Source organism: Eubalaena glacialis, chromosome 5 (genome assembly GCF_028564815.1).
Source record: "Eubalaena glacialis isolate mEubGla1 chromosome 5, mEubGla1.1.hap2.+ XY, whole genome shotgun sequence".
Taxonomy (NCBI): Eukaryota; Metazoa; Chordata; class Mammalia; order Artiodactyla; family Balaenidae; genus Eubalaena; species Eubalaena glacialis.
Window position 1 is genome coordinate 31381974 of NC_083720.1, and position 20053 is coordinate 31402026.

The window sequence follows — 20053 nt, forward strand, 5'->3', positions numbered from 1 at the left end:
GCTTTTTCCAGATGAAACTAAGCATATTTAATTCTTTTTTTTTAAATATTTATTTATTTATTTGGTTGCACTGGGTCTTAGCTGCGGCATGTGGGCTCCTTAGTTGTGGCTCCAGGGCTCCTTGGTTGCGGCAGGCGGGCTCCTTAGTTGCAGCATGCAAACTCATAGTTGCAGCATGCATATGGGATCTAGTTCCCTGACCAGGGATCGAAGCCGGGCTCCCTGCATTGGGAGCGCAGAGTCTTATCCACTGCGGCACCAGGGAAGTCCCGGCAAGTTTAGTTCTTTTGTGTGTGTGTTTACATATTTATTTATTTATTTATTTATTTATAACATCTTTATTGGAGTATAATTGCTTTACAATGGTGTGTTAGTTTCTGCTTTATAACAAAGTGAATCAGCTATACATATACATATATCCCCATATCTCCTCCCTCTTGCATCTCCCTCCCACCCTCCCTATCCCACCCCTCTAGGTGGACACAAAGCACCGAGCTGATCTCCCTGTGCCATGTGGCTGCTTCCCACTAGCTATCTATTTTACATTTGGTAGTGTATATATATCCATGTCATGTCTATTAAAAGCACCCAAATTTAGAGCTATGTGGCCTTCTGATAGCTCTAAATCTCAATTTATGATGTGAATTTCTTTAAAATCATATTAGCATTAAGTAGATATTTGCAAACGTGGTTAAATTTAACTTAATGGTTTTTGGGAAAGCTTGATGAATTTGTTTACATTATTGTATATTTGAACACAGTAGATAAGATCTGAAAAACATAGCCTCCCAGACATGTTTTTAGCAAGGTAAAGTTATGGCTAACATAACTAATACAATATAAATTTAGAATTGAAATATTTTGTGATTATGATATCAATTTATTTCAATCATGTGTCTCCTTAGGGTTCTGTTGGAGCACCTGGAATTCCAGGGATGAATGGGCAAAAGGTGAGTTCTATAGAATATACTACTTTTGATCATTTGGAGAGGATTAAAGTCACAAAGTTTTTCTAGTCAGTAATGTTGGTAATAAGTTTATGTGCTCACAAAAATATTACATATACTTTTGAAATATAGGAATATTATGGGGCAAATGATCAAATTAGTTTAATTTTTAAACTAGTACATTAAATAGCCAGAAACTCTTAGAAAATTTTCCATTTTATTTTGATATGTATGAGACACAACTATATGTTTCTCATAAATATATTTGGAGTACGAAAAATGCTGTGTTTAACATTAATTGTGATAAAATGCACTCTGGTTTATTCTTGTTATGGCAGGCTAATATGCATTATTTCTTTCATTAACAAAAGTTATTCCCACAGAGGGACCCTATTGGAATCTTGTGAATTCAGAAGCAAGCTTTTTTTACTGTTAAGCAAAATTAGGAGTTAGACTTGCTAAGCTCTGGGAGTACACTTTTTTTTTTTATTTTTGGCTGTGTTGGGTCTTCGTTTCTGTGTGAGGGCTTTCTCTAGTTGCGGCAAGCGGGAACCACTCTTCATTGCGGTGCGCGGGCCTCTCACTAACGGGCCCTCTCTTGTTGCGGAGCACAGGCTCCAGACATGCAGGCTCAGTAGTTGTGGCTCACGGGCCCAGTTGCTCCGCGGCATGTGGGATCTTCCCAGACCAGGGCTCGAACCCGTGTCCCCTGCATTGGCAGGCAGACTCTCAACCACTGCACCACCAGGGAAGCCCTGGGAGTACACTTTTATTGTACTGTTAATAATGAAGGGAAAAAATTTAAGTAAAAAAGAACCCACAGCTCTACATAGACATATCTATGTGCCTGTGTACATTTATTCCTGCAACATCCTTGCAGCTGGACAAAGCATCTAGCTGTATCCCACAGGTGGATCTGATATTCTGTGCTCCTCAACACTGCTGATTTGCTCTTTAATCTAGAACCTCTACAGAGACCAGGAAAGCCATTGTGGTGGCTACCAAAGCCGCTATCTGGGCCCGTCTACCAGGAGCCAAAGAGCTGAGCTAGGGGACTCTCCTGTCTCCCTCAGAACTTTTGGACTGGCCCTTTGAAATCCTGTGACTCATCAGCTTGTCTTCCCAGAGGACTTTAAATCCATGCACTCTGAATTGAGTTCTGAAATCATAAGGAGCCCAACCCTTACAGACTTCCTTGTGACCTCTCCCATGTTGTCCACATTTTCTTCTCCAATGAGACATAAACAATAACAATTTAAAACCTACTGAGTGGCTAAGAACATGGGTCTGCCACTTAGAGACTGTGTGAATTTTGGCAAAGTCCTTGAATTCTCTGGCCTCAGTTTCCTCATGTGTAAAAGGGAGACAGTAGCAATTCCTACCTAATAAGGTTAATGTGAGGCTTAAATGAGGAAATAGGCATAAAGCCCTTATGACCATGTTTGATATTACTATTAAACTTTTCCTTCATCTCATTTTAGTGAAATTCTGGAAATTTGATTGACCTATGTTTTTGGTTTTTTAAAATTTTTATTTATTTATTCACTTATTTTTGGCTGCGTTGGGTCTTCGTTGCTGCCCGCAGGCTTTCTGTAGTTGCAGAGAGTGGGGGCTACTCTTCGTTGCGGTGCGCGGGCTTCTCATTGTGGTGACTTCTCTTGTGGTGGAGCACGGGCTCTAGGTGCGCGGGCTTCAGTAGTTGTGGCACGTGGGCTTCAGTAGTTGTGGCTCACGGGCTCTAGAGCGCAGGCTCAGTAGTTGTGGCACACAGGCTTTGTTGCTCTGCGGCATGTGGGATCTTCCTAGACCAGGGCTCGAACCCGTGTGCCCTGCATTGGCAGGTGGATTCTTAACCACTGCACCACCAGGGAAGTCCCTTGACCTATGTTTTAAGAGACTCTTTTTCCAGAATTTCTCGATTCCCAAGTGAAATTAGTGTTGTCAACCAAATCTTATGGTAGCCTGTGGTCCACAAATCAAATATTGGGCACTCATCAGTAGTTAAATGCCCATGTCACAGCCGTATTTTCCACTTAGTAAAATGTATATCCATTTGCTTCACAAATCCTGGTAAAGACAGAAGATTAACTTTCTATTTAGAATATTGCAGCTCATGGAGGGAAACATAAGCAAAAATTTGAAAGTGTATTCATTCTATGAAGAATTTGAAAATTATGTAACTCAAGATAATATTTAGAAAGGACAAAATATGCATATGACATAAATGCTGTTTTTAACATTTGGTGAAAAACAAAACTTGTATGCCTAAGGTTAATGTTTTGCTTTTTCTTTGTTTCTTTTCTTTTTCCAACTTTGAGACAATCGGGAAACTTCATAGAAACCTTTACCCTGAAACAAAACAACTTTAAAACTGTCACATATATGCTTATGAAGACTGCATATTCTTTATTTTTGCAAAGGAAATATGCAATTTCCTTAGCAAGAGAAAGGAATGTGACATTTTCTTGTCCTAGTCACCAAGTTTAAATTATATTTCAAGGAAATAGACAGTTAATATTTGCAGTTTTATGTCTTGTTATATATCTTTATAGCATTTTTAAAGTGTTTTCTGTAAAACCTAGGGAAGCTAAATGATTTCATACTTTTATGAAGGTATCAGTAAAATGTAGTTCAAGATTTTTTTTCCTACTCCATAGAACTTAACTAAAACTTTGTGTTAATCCTAGCCATTATCTAACATTTGTAATACTTGTTACATCATCTTTAGGACAATAAGGTGCAAAAACATGAGTCCACTGAAAAAGCAGATCATTTAGACAGCAAAAACAAAGTTGAAAATGGAGTAATAATTCTATACTTAGAGCTATGAAATGTATCTTGGTTCTCTAGAATTTATTTTCCAGAAAGAGAGCTTACAATGACATTAATAATTTTTTAAAGCACCTCGATGTCCTTAAACTGTCTTAAGAAAAAAAATTCTTTGCACATCACAATTTCACTTTTTCCAAAGAAGTACTTTTGATGCTTAGAAGATCATTTTCAAGTAATGGTTAAGGATCAATATGATTTCTAAGCCATCAGAAACATGGCAAATAACAACTAGAAGATAAAAAGATTTCTCTCTTGTAAAAAACAAAGAAACTGGTTTAAGCAAATATTTTGTTAGTCTACCCCTAAAATATTTCCCATCCATTCAGATTGACAAAATTGGTGATTGGCTTTGGCCAATAACTTGGTGATGACATTTTTTTTTACATTATTTTTCTTTAAATTTTGGTCAACTTGATTGCTGATCTGAATATTTCTTATTTGTGTAATGGTCCTCCAGTTCTTCAGATCATACTGGGAAAAAAGACTTACATAAGCAGTAACGTGGCATTCAACTCCAATCTAGCCCCTTCTGGCATCACAATCTATCAAGGGCTACTAAGCACCCTTCTCTGAAAAGTGGGAGGTGGTGTGGTATGTGGTCCTTGCAGTCTGAGAGACAAGGCTTCAAGTCCTTGTCCTCCTTTGGGCAGGTTACTTAAATGTTTCTAAGGCTCCAGTGTAAGATATTAATATAGACTTTGCAGTATTAACTAGATAATGTATCTAAGTGAACATAATGTAGTAGGGGCTCAATAAATATTATCAAGTATCTGTAGTAGTATCACACTTTAAGAATTTCAACAAATGAGCCCTAGGCTTACCCTCAAGAAGGAAGTGAAGCCAGTTGAATTTATAATGGGAAGAAAATGAAGATGCAAAGTCACACATGAAGGTAAAATATTTCTCTCTCCCCTGACTCTTTCTCCACTGATGCACCCCATTCCCAGTAGTTGGAATACAAATACTATAGATAAGGGAAAGAGAAAGAGGAAGACACATCTCACATTATTTCGAAAGCTCAGTCACTGGTGTGGGGTCGTATAGGAGCACTGACCTGGAGTTGAGATATTCTGTGCTCTTCCACTTCATATGCAGCCTTTGAAAGTTCCTCTTCCTCTCTAGGCTCAAGGCGGCTTCATTTGTAGAATGAGAGAAAGGGCTGTACTAATTTATTTCTAAGTCTCTAAGAGATACTGTGCATCCACAAAAAGTCACCCATGTCTCTTTTCCAATTCAACCAGCTTCTAGCATCCTCTGTCCCCAGTTGTGAAAGCAGTTGTTTCCATAATTTGGACTTCTTTCCAATAGCCAAAGCAGTTAGGGCAAATGTAATGATAGGTCTTACCTAAAAAAGTAAAATGTTGCCTTCTTTTCCTCTGGCTAATTGCACTGGGCACAAAAATTTCTGTAATTCTCATGAACAGATCTTGTTGGTTCAGAGGTATAATAAACATTTTATTTGTGCCCCTTCATTCATTCTCTCTCTCTCTCTCACACCCACACACATACACACACACACATACTCACCCACACATACACATACACACACACATGCATGTATGAAGAGATGTATATCTGAATATTTGTCAATTAAACCCTACTTAGATACTGGAGAAGTGGGCTTTTAAAATTATTTTGTGGTAGAAGCATTTTTTAGACTAAAGAATCCTTTGACAAAATAAATTGCTGTCTGTAATTTTTGTTTCTATATATATTATGTATATAATTTATGTTTGCATATATATTTATATATTATGTGTATTTAAATATGTATAGGTATATGTATCTATATATATATATATCAACTCTTAACAGGTGTTATTAGAACGCTGCTTTTTTCTACTGTTTTCACATTTTCACATTAATTGGCATACATAAGAATAAATCATCATTATGACAATGTATTTGAATAGCAAGCAGTGCCCAGCACTGTGCAAATGCCATAGGAGAAGAGATCTGGGGGTAATGATAGGGCACATTAAAGGTCTACTTTGTGCAGCTCTCATATCCTTGTCTCTGTTACCATAAAATTAATGTTAAAGAGTTTCAGGATTAAAAGCAAATTATTTTGTCTAAGCAAGCTAGAATTTTTCTGAGGATCCAGAGTCATAGTTTTGCTTCCAAAGCAAAAGATAAATATCAGATGATCTTGTTTCATGTATTTTTCAAATACTTTCTATAGTTTATTATATTTAAAATTTCAAAATACTATATAAATTAAATATTGATATTAGTGTATCATCTTGAATCTATCCCAGATAGCTATATGATTTTTAAGTAACATTAAAATTTAATTAGTTTACAGCTATGGTATTAAGAGTTCCTTTTCATCTCTTATCCATGAGTCTCACAGTTCTCCACTGACATTAATCCTCACAGCATACTTCTAATGGTATTTTTATTGTAAGTATATTTAGAGAACAGATAAATGGAAGCTCTCAGACTTCCAAAGGTCAAGCTGTTGATTCAAGTCTATACAGTGAGCTATATACAATGAACTCAATATTTTTTATCCCTTATTCACTTTCTGTAACCACTAAATTAACTCTTTTCTTTTGCTACCTTGACTTTATCATTAAAATGTCTGAATTAAATTCCTGAAGGATTTAAGTACGTTGTAGTTCTGCTTATATCCTGGCTAGTTAGCGTAAATTTACCCAGTGATCTATTACCCAATATATTTATAACTTTACAATTTTAGACTTTAAGAAAAGATATAGCGAGTAAATGAAGTGGTTGATTTTTGATTCCAGATTAATTAATAGTTTAGGGAAATTGTCTTAGAGCAATTTAATACTTTGCAGGTTAAAGTTGAGAGTTAAATTATTTTTAATAATTTTTCTGTCTTTTGAAGTTATTGGCTATGTACATTAGAATTCTAGGAATACATGACTGTGTTTTCTCTGGTAACTATGATAATAGGATGCTTTCTATCTTCTTGAAGAAACATCATCACTTTCCTATTACAGAATATTTCTCTTTTTTCCAGTTTTATTGAAATATAATTGGCATATATCACTGTATGATTTTTAGGTATATAGCATAAAGGTTTGACTTACATACATAGTGAAATGACTACCACAATAAGTTTAGTTAACATTCACCATCTCATATAGATAACAATAAAAAGAAATGGAAGAAAAAAAAGAAAAAAATTTCTCCTTATAATGAGAACTCTTAGGATTACTCTCTTAACAACTTTCATATACATCATACAACAATGGTAACTATAGTTATCATGTTGTACATTACATCTTTAGCATCTTATAATCCGAAGTTTGTACCTTTGGGGAAGGTCACCTTCCTGAAGTGGTCACCTTCCGTCAATTCCTCCTCTACCCAAAACCTCCAAGCCCCAACCTCTGGGAACTACAAATCTGATCTCTTTTTCTGTGAGTTTGTTTTTTTGTTGTTTGTGTTTGTTTTTTTAGATTCCACATAAAGGTGAGATCATAAAGTATTTTTGTCTTTCTCTGTCTGACTTATTTCACTTAACATAATGCCCTAAAGGTCCATCCATGTTGTCACAAATGGCAGGATTTCCTCGTTTATTATGGCTGAACAATATTCCATTGTATATGTGTATACACCATAACTTCTTTATCCATTCATCTGTGGATGGACACTAGGGTTGTTTCCATGTTTTGGCTATTGTAAGTAATGCTGCTGTGAACATGGGGTGCAGATATCTTTTTAATTTAGTGTTTTCATTTCCTTTGTATATATTCCCTGAAGTGGAACTGCTGAATCATGTGGTAGTTCTATTTTTAATTTTTTGAGGATCCTCCATACTGTTTTCCATAGTGGATGCACCAATTTACAGTCCCACCAACAGTGCACAAGTGTTCTCTTTTCTCCACATCCTCATGAGCTTTTGTTATCTCGTGTCTTTTTTGATGATAGCCATTCTGACAGGTGTGATGCGATATCTCATTGTGGTTTTGATTTGCATTTCCCTGATGATTAGTGATGTTGAGCATCTTTTCATGTGCCTGTTGGCAATTCATATACAGGATCTTTCATATAGTAAAGTCACATCATCCCTGAGTTCTATGCATATATTCTCAGGCATTTTTATATACAAGCTTACTCTTAAAGGGACTTTTCACTCACTTTTACTTGTTAAGTGAAACAAAAGCTATTTCTATCCTTTATATAATTAATTTTAAGTTCTTTTATAAGGGGATAAAAAGTTGGTTGAAAGAAGTACTGTAATGCTGGCTTGAAATGAAGCAATTATAGTAATTTTTTAAAAAACACTTTCCTCCTGACTTCATTTAGGCATGTTACTATAAAAGTTAATACTAGTTATCATTCTGCTAAAGGGTAATATTGGGAGAGGGAAGACTAAATAGTTGAGGAAATGGTATTGGTGGGGGAAGGGGTGTGAGAGGAAGGAAAGCTGATCACAGACTGTCGCAAAACAAAGCAACAACAAGGGAAATGTGTTTGAATGAATTATGACATCATCAAGTCCACTTATTTTCCATTTTAGTTGAAAAGACACTATATTTTATAGATGAGATCACCAAAATATTATTTACTAGATCTGATTAAACTGCATATATAATCTGGTGATTTTTTTAAAAACTTACCTTAAACATTTTCATTGATTTATTTACCAATTCCTTCAATCTTCCATTCAACAAATCTTTCTTCAGCCTGTACTACTAAGTACAAGGCACCACCTGAGCCCTGACATTAACGCTGTCTCTGCCCTCATGGAATTTCAGCCTATGGTGGATAAGGACATTATATGAAGTTATACTAAAAATCTGTTAAATGGCAATGCTGTTAAGTACTACAGCAGGAGCACAGGACAGCCTGGCCTGGTGCAAAAGGGTCAAGTAATGCTTCCCTGAATAGGCGACTTTAGGTGCAACTTAAACAGTGAACAGCAGTTGGTAAAGGGAAGAGAAAATATCACTACGTTGCAGTACTTACATTTCAAGTTAGACAACCTTGGTCTTAGAATTTTGTTCCTAAAACACCATATTATTAACCATTTTAGGGTTTTTGTATTCATCTTGGACTACTTTTTTTCCAACTTTCTTACCACTAAAATAGTAAGTCAATATAAATCTCAAAGCCTGTTCTTGTATCATTAGATCTGATCTCTGAATGACATTCTTGATTTTGAAATTTGCATTAAAAATAAGGCTGCAATGAAATAACTTATTGTGACAATCATAACAGCTTAACATTTACCCAATTCCATCTGTTTGATACTAGGCCACATTGCCAAGGGGATAGGAACCATTACCCAATTATGAAACAGCATCAGTGGGGTTAATTTAGGAGAAATTGAATTTCTTTCAGGATCTTCTTCTCTGTCTTCTCTGCCCAATGCAGAGAATAGAAGAGTGCAGTATGTAATACTAACATGTATTTAGCATTTACTGTCAGGCACTGTCCTAAGTTTACCTCACTTATTCCTCACAGCAATCCGATGAAGTGGATACTATTATTATCTCCATTTTATTAATGAGGAAACCAAGGCGTAGAAAGGATATTTTGCCCAGGGTCACTGAGGTGTTTGTGGTGGAATTCAACTTCAAAGCCAGTTTGTTGGCTCCACCTGTTAAGAGTGTGGATTTTAAATTCAGAAAGTTCCAGCTTTGCTGTTCAGTATATGTATGATCTTGGACAAGTTACTTTCCTTCTCTGAGCTTTAGTTTCTTCATTTGTCAAATGAGGATTGTCATGTTTACCTCAAAGTTTAATCGGACAAAATAAAGGAAGTCTAGAATGTTAACTGTTTATTTTAAAACATTATTAAATAAGAGCAGGCTATTTTCCACTTTGAATTGGGGGCATTAAGAACTCCATGACTCAGAAACCTGCTGGGTGTCTAAGTGAATGTTAGTAAGAACTATTATCTCTTTCTACTACTTTTCACTGATCTTTAGAGTTTTTCCCATTAGACATAACCATTGACCATTTCTATGAATAATTAGGCACATCTCTTCCGAGTGAAAAGAATAATTTATCATTCAAACTATACATAGATTTATTATTAGGAACTATACTTCAGGAAAGAAGAAATTACCTGGGTTTTTAAACTTTAAAAAAGGGTATATTATCAAGGGCACGTTATGTTGCAAGTCATAGAATACTTAACAGAACTAGTTTTTTGTTTTTTTTTAAAATAAATTTATTTATTTATTTTTGGCTGTGTTGGGTCTTCGTTTCTTTGCGAGGGCTTTCTCTAGTTGCGGTGAGCGGGGGCCACTCTTCATCGCGGTGCGCGGGCCTCTCACTATCGCGGCCTCTCTTGTTGCGGAGCACAGGCTCCAGACGTGCAGGCTCAGTAGTTGTGGCTCACAGGCCCAGTTGCTCCGCGGCATGTGGGATCTTCCCAGACCAGGGCTCGAACCCGTGTCCCCTGCATTGGCAGTCAGACTCTCTACCACTGCACCACGAGGGAAGCCCCAGAACTAGTTTTTAAAAGAAAGGTATTTATTGGTCATGTAACTTGAAGGTCCAGCACTAATGCAGGCTTCAGCGTTGCTTTGTCCTGGCACCCAAACCTCATCACTGAAAACCCAGTTCTTCCATCTTGTCACTCTGTCTTTCACGTTGCTGCCTTCACTCTAATTCCTACTCTCCTCTTGGTTGGAAGGTGGCTGCCAATCATACCTGGGGCTTCATTCTTTCCTATCTACATCCAGAGAGTGAATGAGAGTCTTTCCCCCAACATCCAACACCACTTTTGAGCTTCTTTGTCATTGGATACACAGAAGTCCCCGCCTCTTCCTCATTCCTGCACTAGGGGAATATCAGATGCTGATTAGCTATTGCTACTGCAGTTCCTTTTCTGGCAGCCCTAGTCATGCACAAAGTTGCAATAAACACTAATTATCTAATTTAGAAGAGATTCGTTTAAGACAGAGAGCTGAACAAAGTGTGTTGTATCTGACTTATCCCAGTCCTAACAACCTCTTCCACGTCACATACCCCCTTCATCCATTTTGATATTTTGTCTTCCTAAAACATGTCTTTATTCTTAATCTTTTTTTTTCCATAAGAGTACACGCAGAGAACAATTTCTCTGATACACATAAAAGAGAACCCCACCCCAGACTGTGACATCATGCTCCCAGGCTGATTTTTGGTGACTTTTGCACCTTTTATAAGTTATTTAAAAGGGAATACTGGACAGTGTTTCCCTTAGACCCAGGCAGTGTTTCTCTTCACCCTCCTTTGACCCTCTTACGTTGGGTCCGTCCCCACAGGGTGAGAAGTCCACAGGGCCAAGGAGACATGCCCACTCAAAGCCCAGATCCCTGCTTCCAGATCACGGCCCAGGTACCCAGGACCCAAGAATTCCTGCCTCTATTGTGCTGAGTCTGCTTCCATTGCCCGTAGTGGCCTCTTCCCCAGGTCCGTTTTCCCAATGATGAACCACACAGCTGGCATGTGCGCCTGTACACCTGTGAGTGGCCTGGAGCAGCTATTGGTAGGGAGCTGTAGGCAGAGCTTGCAGGCCGTGGTGTCCACACGCAGCCCCAAAGTCCCTTCTTGATGAATAAGAGAACTGGGGTTGGGAAGAGAGGGGAAGACATTAGCAGGGAGGGTTGAGATGGGGGGTCATCCATGTGTACTTCTCCCTAGACCTTCACATTTTAGGGGTGTGCTCAAGGCAGATCATTCTTCTCTCCTGTAAATTTCATCCAGATAAACTCAACTTAGCTATTTTCTGTGACCCCTAAATTCTTAGCTATCTCTTTGCATTTGAATTTCTTTGTTCAAATTATATTTTGTACATTTCTGTCTACGTTAGCCGTGCAAAAAACGCGAATAAAAGTGTTAACCACAAACTTATTTCTGAAATAGTCCATGCTGTAGCACTATTGATACAACTATCATGTTTTCTTATTTTAGACATTTGTACTTTTTTTAAAAGCATAATGAAGGTTTGGTTATTAGGTTTAGTTTAGGTATTACTTTAATCAGTTTAGGACCCATTTCAGTAAATTATCTGAAATAGAATATTTTCATTAAGTTTCTGGCTGATAGAATGGTCTACTTTTCTACTATTATTCATATTACCAAGGTGGACAAAGAGATTTTAATTTTAGGGAGGGAGTTTGCTGACTGGATAAACGAGACAAAACTCCCCTACAGGGATGCCAGTTCTTTGGTGCACAACCAACCCAACAGAAAGCTCAAAGAATTTTCTGTTTCTCTTTCACCAAGTAACAAAGCCTCTGACTCCAGGAAAGAAACAGAAGAAGCATTAGGCATTGAGTATGCAAGTAGGAGCTAAAAACTACTGAATTGCTCCGCATAAGAGAGGATGAAGCTGAATTCCCAGGATGGTTGAGGAAGGAGGGAAGGAAGGAGGAAGGTGAGGTGGAAGGGGGAGAGAGGAGAAGGCAGAGAGATGAGGAAAGTCTGAGTGCTCTGTAATGGGACCCCGTTCAGGAACCCCAGGTATTCAATCCTGAGCTCACAAAAGACCTGAGGAGATGCAGACCTACTAGAGAATGGACTTGAGGATATGGGGACGGGGAAGGGTAAGCTGGGACAAAGTGACAGAGTGTCATTGACATGTATACACTACCAAATGTAAAATAGATAGCTAGTGGGAAGCAGCCGCATAGCACAGGGAGATCAGCTCCGTGCTTTGTGACCACCTAGAGGGGTGGGATAGGGAGGGTGGGAGGGAGGGAGATGCAAGAGGGAAGAGATATGGGGACATATGTATATGTATAACTGATTCACTTTGTTATAAAGCAGAAACTAACACACCATTGTAAAGCAATTATACTCCAATAAAGATGTTAAAAATTAAAGAAAGAAAGAAAGAAAGAAAGAAAAGAAAATGAGTCATGTCAAAAAAAAAAAGACCTGAGGAGAGTGAATTTCTTGAGGCAACTGGTGAAGAACCAACTGACCCATCTGAATTGGTCTGGGGCAAAACAGAGATGACACATACAGATGTAAGAACTCAAGCAGAGGGGTGGGAAAGCAAATCCTAGACTTCCATAGCTGGTGAAATCGGGACTTGAGGCAAGTTTAATCAGATGTCTGAGGAATCTTCCTTTATGCCACCATTGACATGTTTAGTCCAACAACAACAACTAATAATAATAATAAAATAAATTTTAATCCTTTAGATCTGGGAGAGGGTAAGCATTTAATCTCCCTCCACACACTGCATAGAATAAAAGCTGAGCCCCACAGAAGCTCAAGCAATTTGCTCTGTGTCCCAGGACCAGAAGTAGAAAACCTGGCATTAGACTGGAGGCTTCCTGAAGCAGCTTTCTCATTTTTTGCAAAAATTGAAGACAAAAGAAACATAATAACTATGAATGAGTTCTTTAGACACAAGTTACTCAGATAGAGGAAACACAAGATGGGGAATCGGAAGACCTGGGTTCTAATCTCACATCTGCCTCTTTGCAGCTCTTTGCTTCTGGAAAAGGTACTTCCCCTTTCTGAATGTGTTTCTTCATCTATTAAGAATGGCTGGCTTGGTTCCTTTCAACTAAAATATTGCCCTTGGGATTTCCCTGGCGGTCCAGTGATTAAGACTCTGCACTTCCACTGCAGGGGGCATGGGTTCGATCCCTGGTTGGGGAACTAAGATCCCGCATACCACGCGGTGCAGCCAAAAAAAAAAGAAAAAATATATATATTGCCCTATTTTGTGAGTGCTTCTGCTTAGGGAGAAGCAGATGTTAGAATGAGTTCATGAGGTAAATGATGACACATGTAAGTTTTCTGGGAAAGTTGAGATGACATGATAATTTATACAACCAGCGTTGCCCCAGCTACTACTTGCCCTTCACTGAGACACATGGGGCGAGGGAAGCAGCAGATGGAAGAGGGGAGATAACCGAATAGATGGAAGTATTTCTAATGGCCTGGTCTCTGTACCCACAGGCACAACTGTTGGAGCCTTTAGTCCTCTAGGCAACCACTCTTCCCCTGACAGAGTCCTGGAGCGGCTCAGGGCTTTTCCTCGGCAGCAGTGAAAGTTCTGCTCTTCCCGGCATCCTGCCCTTTACGCGACTCCTCCCCTCCACTAACTCCCGCCCTTCACTGACCCCAGGCTCGTCCTCTACTTTTCAATTCTGCTTCAGACTGACCTGCGGGACATGGACATGTCACTGCTGGGTTAACATCTCTCCCATCTTTCTCCTGGGTCCCTGTCACTTTTCTCACCGCTGTCTTTTGCCATAGTCCAGACAAAGAGCCATCTCTTGCCACCAGATTTATAGGTCTTTTCCAGTTTCCCAGCAGAAAAGTCTTGCTGTCTTCACCTCTTACCAGGCCTGTAAGGGCTTCACATTTTCATGCAGGCTTAATGTCTTCGCGTCTCCTGTGTTCATCCATTCCTCCAACGTGGATGTACTGAACAATTATTATGTGTTAAGGTACAGTTTCTAGGCAATGTGGAAAGAGGAGTGAACTAAGCAAAGTTCGTATTCTAGTGGTGGAGAAGGGGTGGGAAATCCGGTCGCCAAGTAAAATACAGAAGGCTCAATCAAATTTGAATTTCAGATAAACAACCCATCATTTTTCATGTGATATGTCCATTCAATATTTGGGATACACTTAATTAAAAATTATTTGTTGTTTATCCGAAATTAAATTTTAGCTGGGTGTCTTGTATTTTTATTTGCCAAATCTGGCAATCCTAATGGGGGTGACAGAAAAGGAACAAAAAAATTCTCCCTTAGGTGGAAATTAGTGCAATGGAGAAAGCAAAGTAAGATAATGGGTGGGCATAGGGAGTGGTGGTGTGTGGTGGTGGGTATTCCAGGCAACCCCTGTAATAAGGGGACAGTTGCTCCAAGGCTGAGAAGGTGAGAGAGTAAATCCCTGGATATCAGAGGGAAGGTGGTCCACGAGAGAGAAGCCCAAATGCAAAGACCGTAGGCCGACTCCTGCCTCGCATCTTGAAACAAAGAGTTCAACGTGGCTGGAGTGGCAGAAGGTGAGGTCAGAGAAGCAACAGGCCCAGACCTTGCAGGGGCCCTTATTCCGAGTGCGATGGGACAGGCTTGGAGAGAACTGAGCGAAGGAATTTTAAGTTGACTTGTTTTTAGGAGAATGTTGGAGGCCGGTGGGTGGCACGGAGGTGGGTTAGGAGGTCCCTAGGGTCAGCCTCTACCCCCGCGCCAACTGTGGCTCCCCTGGCCCCTCAGCAGCCTCTGCTCCAGAGCAGCCCTCCGCTCTCAACCCCACACACACTACCTTCCTTGGCAGAGTCCAGTGGTGGATTTTAACTCCACAATGGCGTCTCCATTCTGAAGTCTCACCGTACGTTGACTTGATTGAATACTGATGTGCTCCTTCCCTCCTTTTAAAGGCTTCTGGTTCATTGTGTCTTCTAATAATTATATAATTTTATGGTTTAAACTAATGCTGTTTGATAGAAACATAAAGCAAGCTCCAAATACAAGCCACATATGTAAATGCGAATTTTCTAGTAACCACATTTTTTAGGTGTTTAAAAAGCAGGTAATATTAATTTTAATAATATATTTTATCTAACTGAATATATCTAAAACTATCATTTCAACATCATATAAATTAATATTTTAAGATTAATAGTATTCACATTATTAATGAGATATTTTACTTTTTTTTTTTTTTTACAACTGAGTCTTCAAAATCGTATTTTATGCTTACATCACATCTCAAAAACTAGCCTTATTTCCAGTGCTCAAGAGCCACATGTGGCTAGTGGTAGCATATTGGACAACACGGGTTTAAACTCTGCTCATTTTCAAGGTTCATCCCATACCACAGTCTTTATGGCATGGAAACGGGGTGGGGGGGGTGGTCAAAGAGAAGTGGGACAATTGCCTAGGGAGCAAATGGGATCAAATAATGTGGGATTGAGAACATTTTTCCATTGAAATTTTAAATACATTGGTGCTAGACATCTGTAAACAACAGCAACAAATAAATTACCAATTTATGGTTATTCAGTTTAGTTAGTATAAAAATCTAATACGGACTACTCTGATTTCATTATGGCTGTGTGGCTTAATTTTTGGTGTTTGAGTCCAACTTGTCCTTCTACTTTGTGCTATTTAATGCCAGGTTGTACAGTTCTAAATGTATTGAACTATAACATCATCAAAGATTCGCTTCTTGTTGAATGCAATGATTGACAATCTCCAATATACAAGTGGGTTGTGTTTTAGATTTTACATATATATATATAGACAACATATATAGAAAAAAACTGATGCATTAGTTCAGTGGGTCAACCCATACAGACTTATGTAAAAAGGTGGAGCTAAACTGTAATATTATTAGAGTAAACTGGATCTCCCTTAAGTCAAATTGCTTAAACTAGGGGTGTATACCCCTGGGAGTTCATGGAAGTGGGCCGGAGTACAAAAAGACAAAGGATTTATTTAGAGCATTAATAACACTTGAGGTTTGGGGCAAGGATTCTTATTTTATAGTTTTGTGTGGTAAAATGCTACATTTCTAGAAATTTCAAGGTAAAATATGTTGGTCATTTTCTACCTCCTACCTTCGCCCAAGTTTCTATTTATCCTCACTGGCATTAGGGGACTAGGGTGGAAGACTAAACTAAACTGAACTAGAGAGAGAGAAAATAAATATGAATGGAGAGCAGAAACTCCATTTTCCTGACTCTTCCCCTGATAGTTCTAACTGGAAGTCCCTGTGGGCACCTCACTGCCTTCAGAGAATCTTCCTCTACCAAGGGTTATTTACCCAATAGCTACCAAAGCCTCTGAGGTTCTGAAGCCTCATACAGGGGCACCCGACTCCCCACCATGACTGCCTGCAGGAGAGGAATGACTAGCGGCCGGTCCTGCTCACCACTTAGGCCACGGAGATCCTTCTATGCGCTGTCACCGTCAGGGAGAGAGGTCCAGTCCACCCAATGCTTTAGAGAGGTATCAGTGACCAATGCTGCCCGTTTTTAGTCTTTATTTTATTACACGCAGGCACCAACCCCACCAACTCCAGTGGTAGGAGAACAACCTTAAGACTGATAGCATATTATGTTCAGTATCACTCATTTCACCTGCTGCTGTTTCATGTTCCTTGTACAGTAGTCCCCAGCCCCCTCCGCAGGGAATACGTTCCAAGACCCCCAGTGGATGCCTGAAACCGAGGAGGGTACTAGGCCCTATATATACTATGCTTTTTCCTATATGTACATACTTAAGATGAAGTTTAATTTAGAAATTAGGTACAGTAAGAGAATATCTGAATTGCCCATATTTGGGGCCATTATTAAGTAAAATAAGAATTGCGTAAACACAAGCACTGTGATACCACGACAGTCGATCTAATAACTTAGTGGCTACTAAATGGCTAACGGGCAGGATACGCTGGACAAAGGGATGATCCACGTCCTGGGTGGGATGCAGCAGAATGCACCAGATTTCATCACGCTACTTAAAACAGCACACAGTTTAGAACTTCTGAATTGTTTGTTTCTGTAATTTTCCATTTGATATTTTCAGACTTTGGTTGACCACGGGTAACTGAAACCAAGGAAAGCAAAACAGAGGATAAGGGGGGGACAATTGTAGTTCTTCTGTTTAGATGAGTTCTTCCTGAAAATGCAGTACTTAAAGGAAACAAATCTATATTGACAAGGTGAATGTAAAATTATACTATGCTAAAAATTTAAAGCTGTAACCCTTTGTGATTGAAGTGGCAGGGAGCAGTATTACTGCTAAATGGCCTGTTTCTCTTTAGCACTCAATTTTGTAGGAAAATGACATTCCTTTCTATTGTTAAGTATTCTTTCAAGTTGCCCCTGAATAGCAGTAACTAAAATAACTGTAAAAGCCTTGCGTGATGTTTTACATTAGAGTTCTAAAGAGTGTTTGGTTTAAAAAAAAAAAAAAAGAAAGAAAGCAAGCAGCGTTATCCTTCTTAAAAGTCAGTTCAACTTATTTTTAGCTTAAATACACTAGCAATGGCCCTAGAATTTAAAGTGTAATAGAGAAAACTCTATCAATCTACCTGTAGTTAAGATGTTAGCTGCTATTTTTCTTCATTACTATCTTTGGAATGTCCTTAGTAGTTGTGAATATGAGATGCATTCAGAATTAGATGAATAGATTATCCAGTAAACATGAGACTAGTTCCCACACACACAAAACTCAATTCCCATTTTTTTGGTCTATACTTCTCTGATATATTTCTCTGTATATGTACTTTTTTACTATATTATGTAGTAAAGTAATATCATTGTAACTTTATTTGAAGAGGCCTCATGATATTTTGTCCTCATATACCAGAAAATATCAATACACCATATGACATATGCTTCATTCTCATTAAGACTTCCCTTTGATTTCTATTTATTATGCCTCTTTATGAAGTGCAAGAAAACTTTGCTCAAAGAAAAAAGTTCCATCTCAATTAGATGTCCTCTTAAGTTATTTATGTAGATATCTCTTTTCTCACTCAAAAACAAGCTCTCTGGGCACAGGTACCTGTCATGTCTATTTCATCTTTATATCCCATGAAACACTCAGAGTAAAACATATAGTAAATTTTCACTAAATGTTAGTTGAATGAATTAATGCCTTCCAGAATCCCACTGCTTGGCCTTGGTACTCAAAGTTGTACAGCATTTCATCTGTAACATTCCTTTAAAACAACCTGGGAAACTAAATTTGAATAATAACAGAATGTTCCATAACCTCCTAATCTGAGTTTGAATATATTTTTCTTGTTATAACTTTTTACAAAGGTAAAATGCTATGAGCCATTTTTCCTTTTTATCTTCCCTTGATTCATTCAGGAAACGCATTATTCACTTTTTAGCTTTAAAATCTCACTACATACCTATTTAACCTTACAAGTGATAAACGTAAAACGGCCCCAGTAAATTCTCATTTGTGCTTATTAAAATGGCCACAGGGACTTCCCTGGTGGCACAGTGGTTGAGAATCCGCCTGCCAATGCAGGGGACACGGGTTCGAGCCCTGGTCCCGGAAGATCCCACATGCTGTGGAGCAACTACAGCTAAGCCCATGTACCACAACTACTGAGCCTGCGCGCCTTGAGCCCACGCTCCGCAACAAGCGAAGCCACCTCAATGAGAAGCCACCGCAATGAGAAGCCCGCGCACCGCAACAAAGAGTAGCCCCTGCTCACCACAACTAGAGAAAGCCCGCGCGCAGCAACGAAAACCCAATGCAGCCAAAAATAAATAAATTAAATAAATAAATTTAAAAAATAAAATAGCCACAAAAGTAATTAAAATTGTGATATCCAATGCTGATGAAGTTGTGAAAAAGTAACAGAGTGGGTGCCTAGAAAAGCAGATAAATCTCAGATCCCTTTTGGAAAGCAACTTAGAAATATTTACATAGATGTTTATTTTAATTTACCTTTAATAGCAAAAATTGGAAACAACCTAAGTATTCAACAATCTGGGACAGCTTAAACAAATGATCACACGTGACTTTGATAGATAAACTATTCACAAGACAATCACAAATACTGTGTAAAAACAAACGTGTGGTATAAAATAATAAAAAATCGAACGTCAAACTATGTAATAAGCTTACAATTGCTTGAAATATGTAAGCATAAATTTAAAAGACTAGAAGGAAACAGGACAAAATGAAAACAGTTATGATAGAGTGATGGGATTATGGGTGCAATTTTTTGTTTTCTTTTACGTTAAAAGATTATTTTAACAAAATATAAAATCAAAGGGAAAAAAAGGATCAAGTTTTAGTCCCTCGATGTTCATATTTTAAGAAGGATGTTGTGCAGATACGTGAGCAACATTTGTCTTCCTTGCTTCAAAATCTCAGCATGTATTTTGCCTGGTTCCAGGGCTTAACCATTTTCTTTTAAAAATAATTCTGGCTACCATAGTTATTCTTTGAAAGTCTAAACAAAGTTTGTATTGTTCCCTGGCAGCATCTCGTTTGCATTAAACCATGAGTTACGATATTAGTGCCTCCTGGTGTAAGTTTTTTGAAGAAAGCAGACTCGATAACTCTTTTTCTGGTTGCATAGTAAATGACAGTCCTCTTTCAGGGTGTATTCAATTTCCATTGGAGTTCTTACCCTTGGTTATGTACAAATGGCTTATCAAAATTTTCTTATACTAGCAATCGTTATTGTAAGTCAACATTTTTGCTATTTTATCGAGGAAAGAGCAAATGATTATAGTGTAACTTTATATAGGAAGCAGAATTTCTTCCATGAGTTAAGACTTTAGCAATTACAATAATCCAGTATAACAGAAAAACATTTTTTGCTCTTCTAGAAAGACACTATTAACTTCACAT

At 38.3% G+C, this 20053-nt stretch overlaps 1 protein-coding gene across 1 annotated transcript in view; it reads left to right on the plus strand.

Moving 5' to 3' along the window:
- COL25A1 (collagen type XXV alpha 1 chain) overlaps window positions 1-20053 on the plus strand; it is a 461378-nt gene that overhangs the window by 368305 nt on the left and 73020 nt on the right. The window contains exon 12 of the mRNA XM_061191166.1: window positions 906-950. Within this exon, the coding sequence (XP_061047149.1) occupies window positions 906-950 (45 nt within the window). The remainder of the gene's footprint in view (window positions 1-905; window positions 951-20053) is intronic.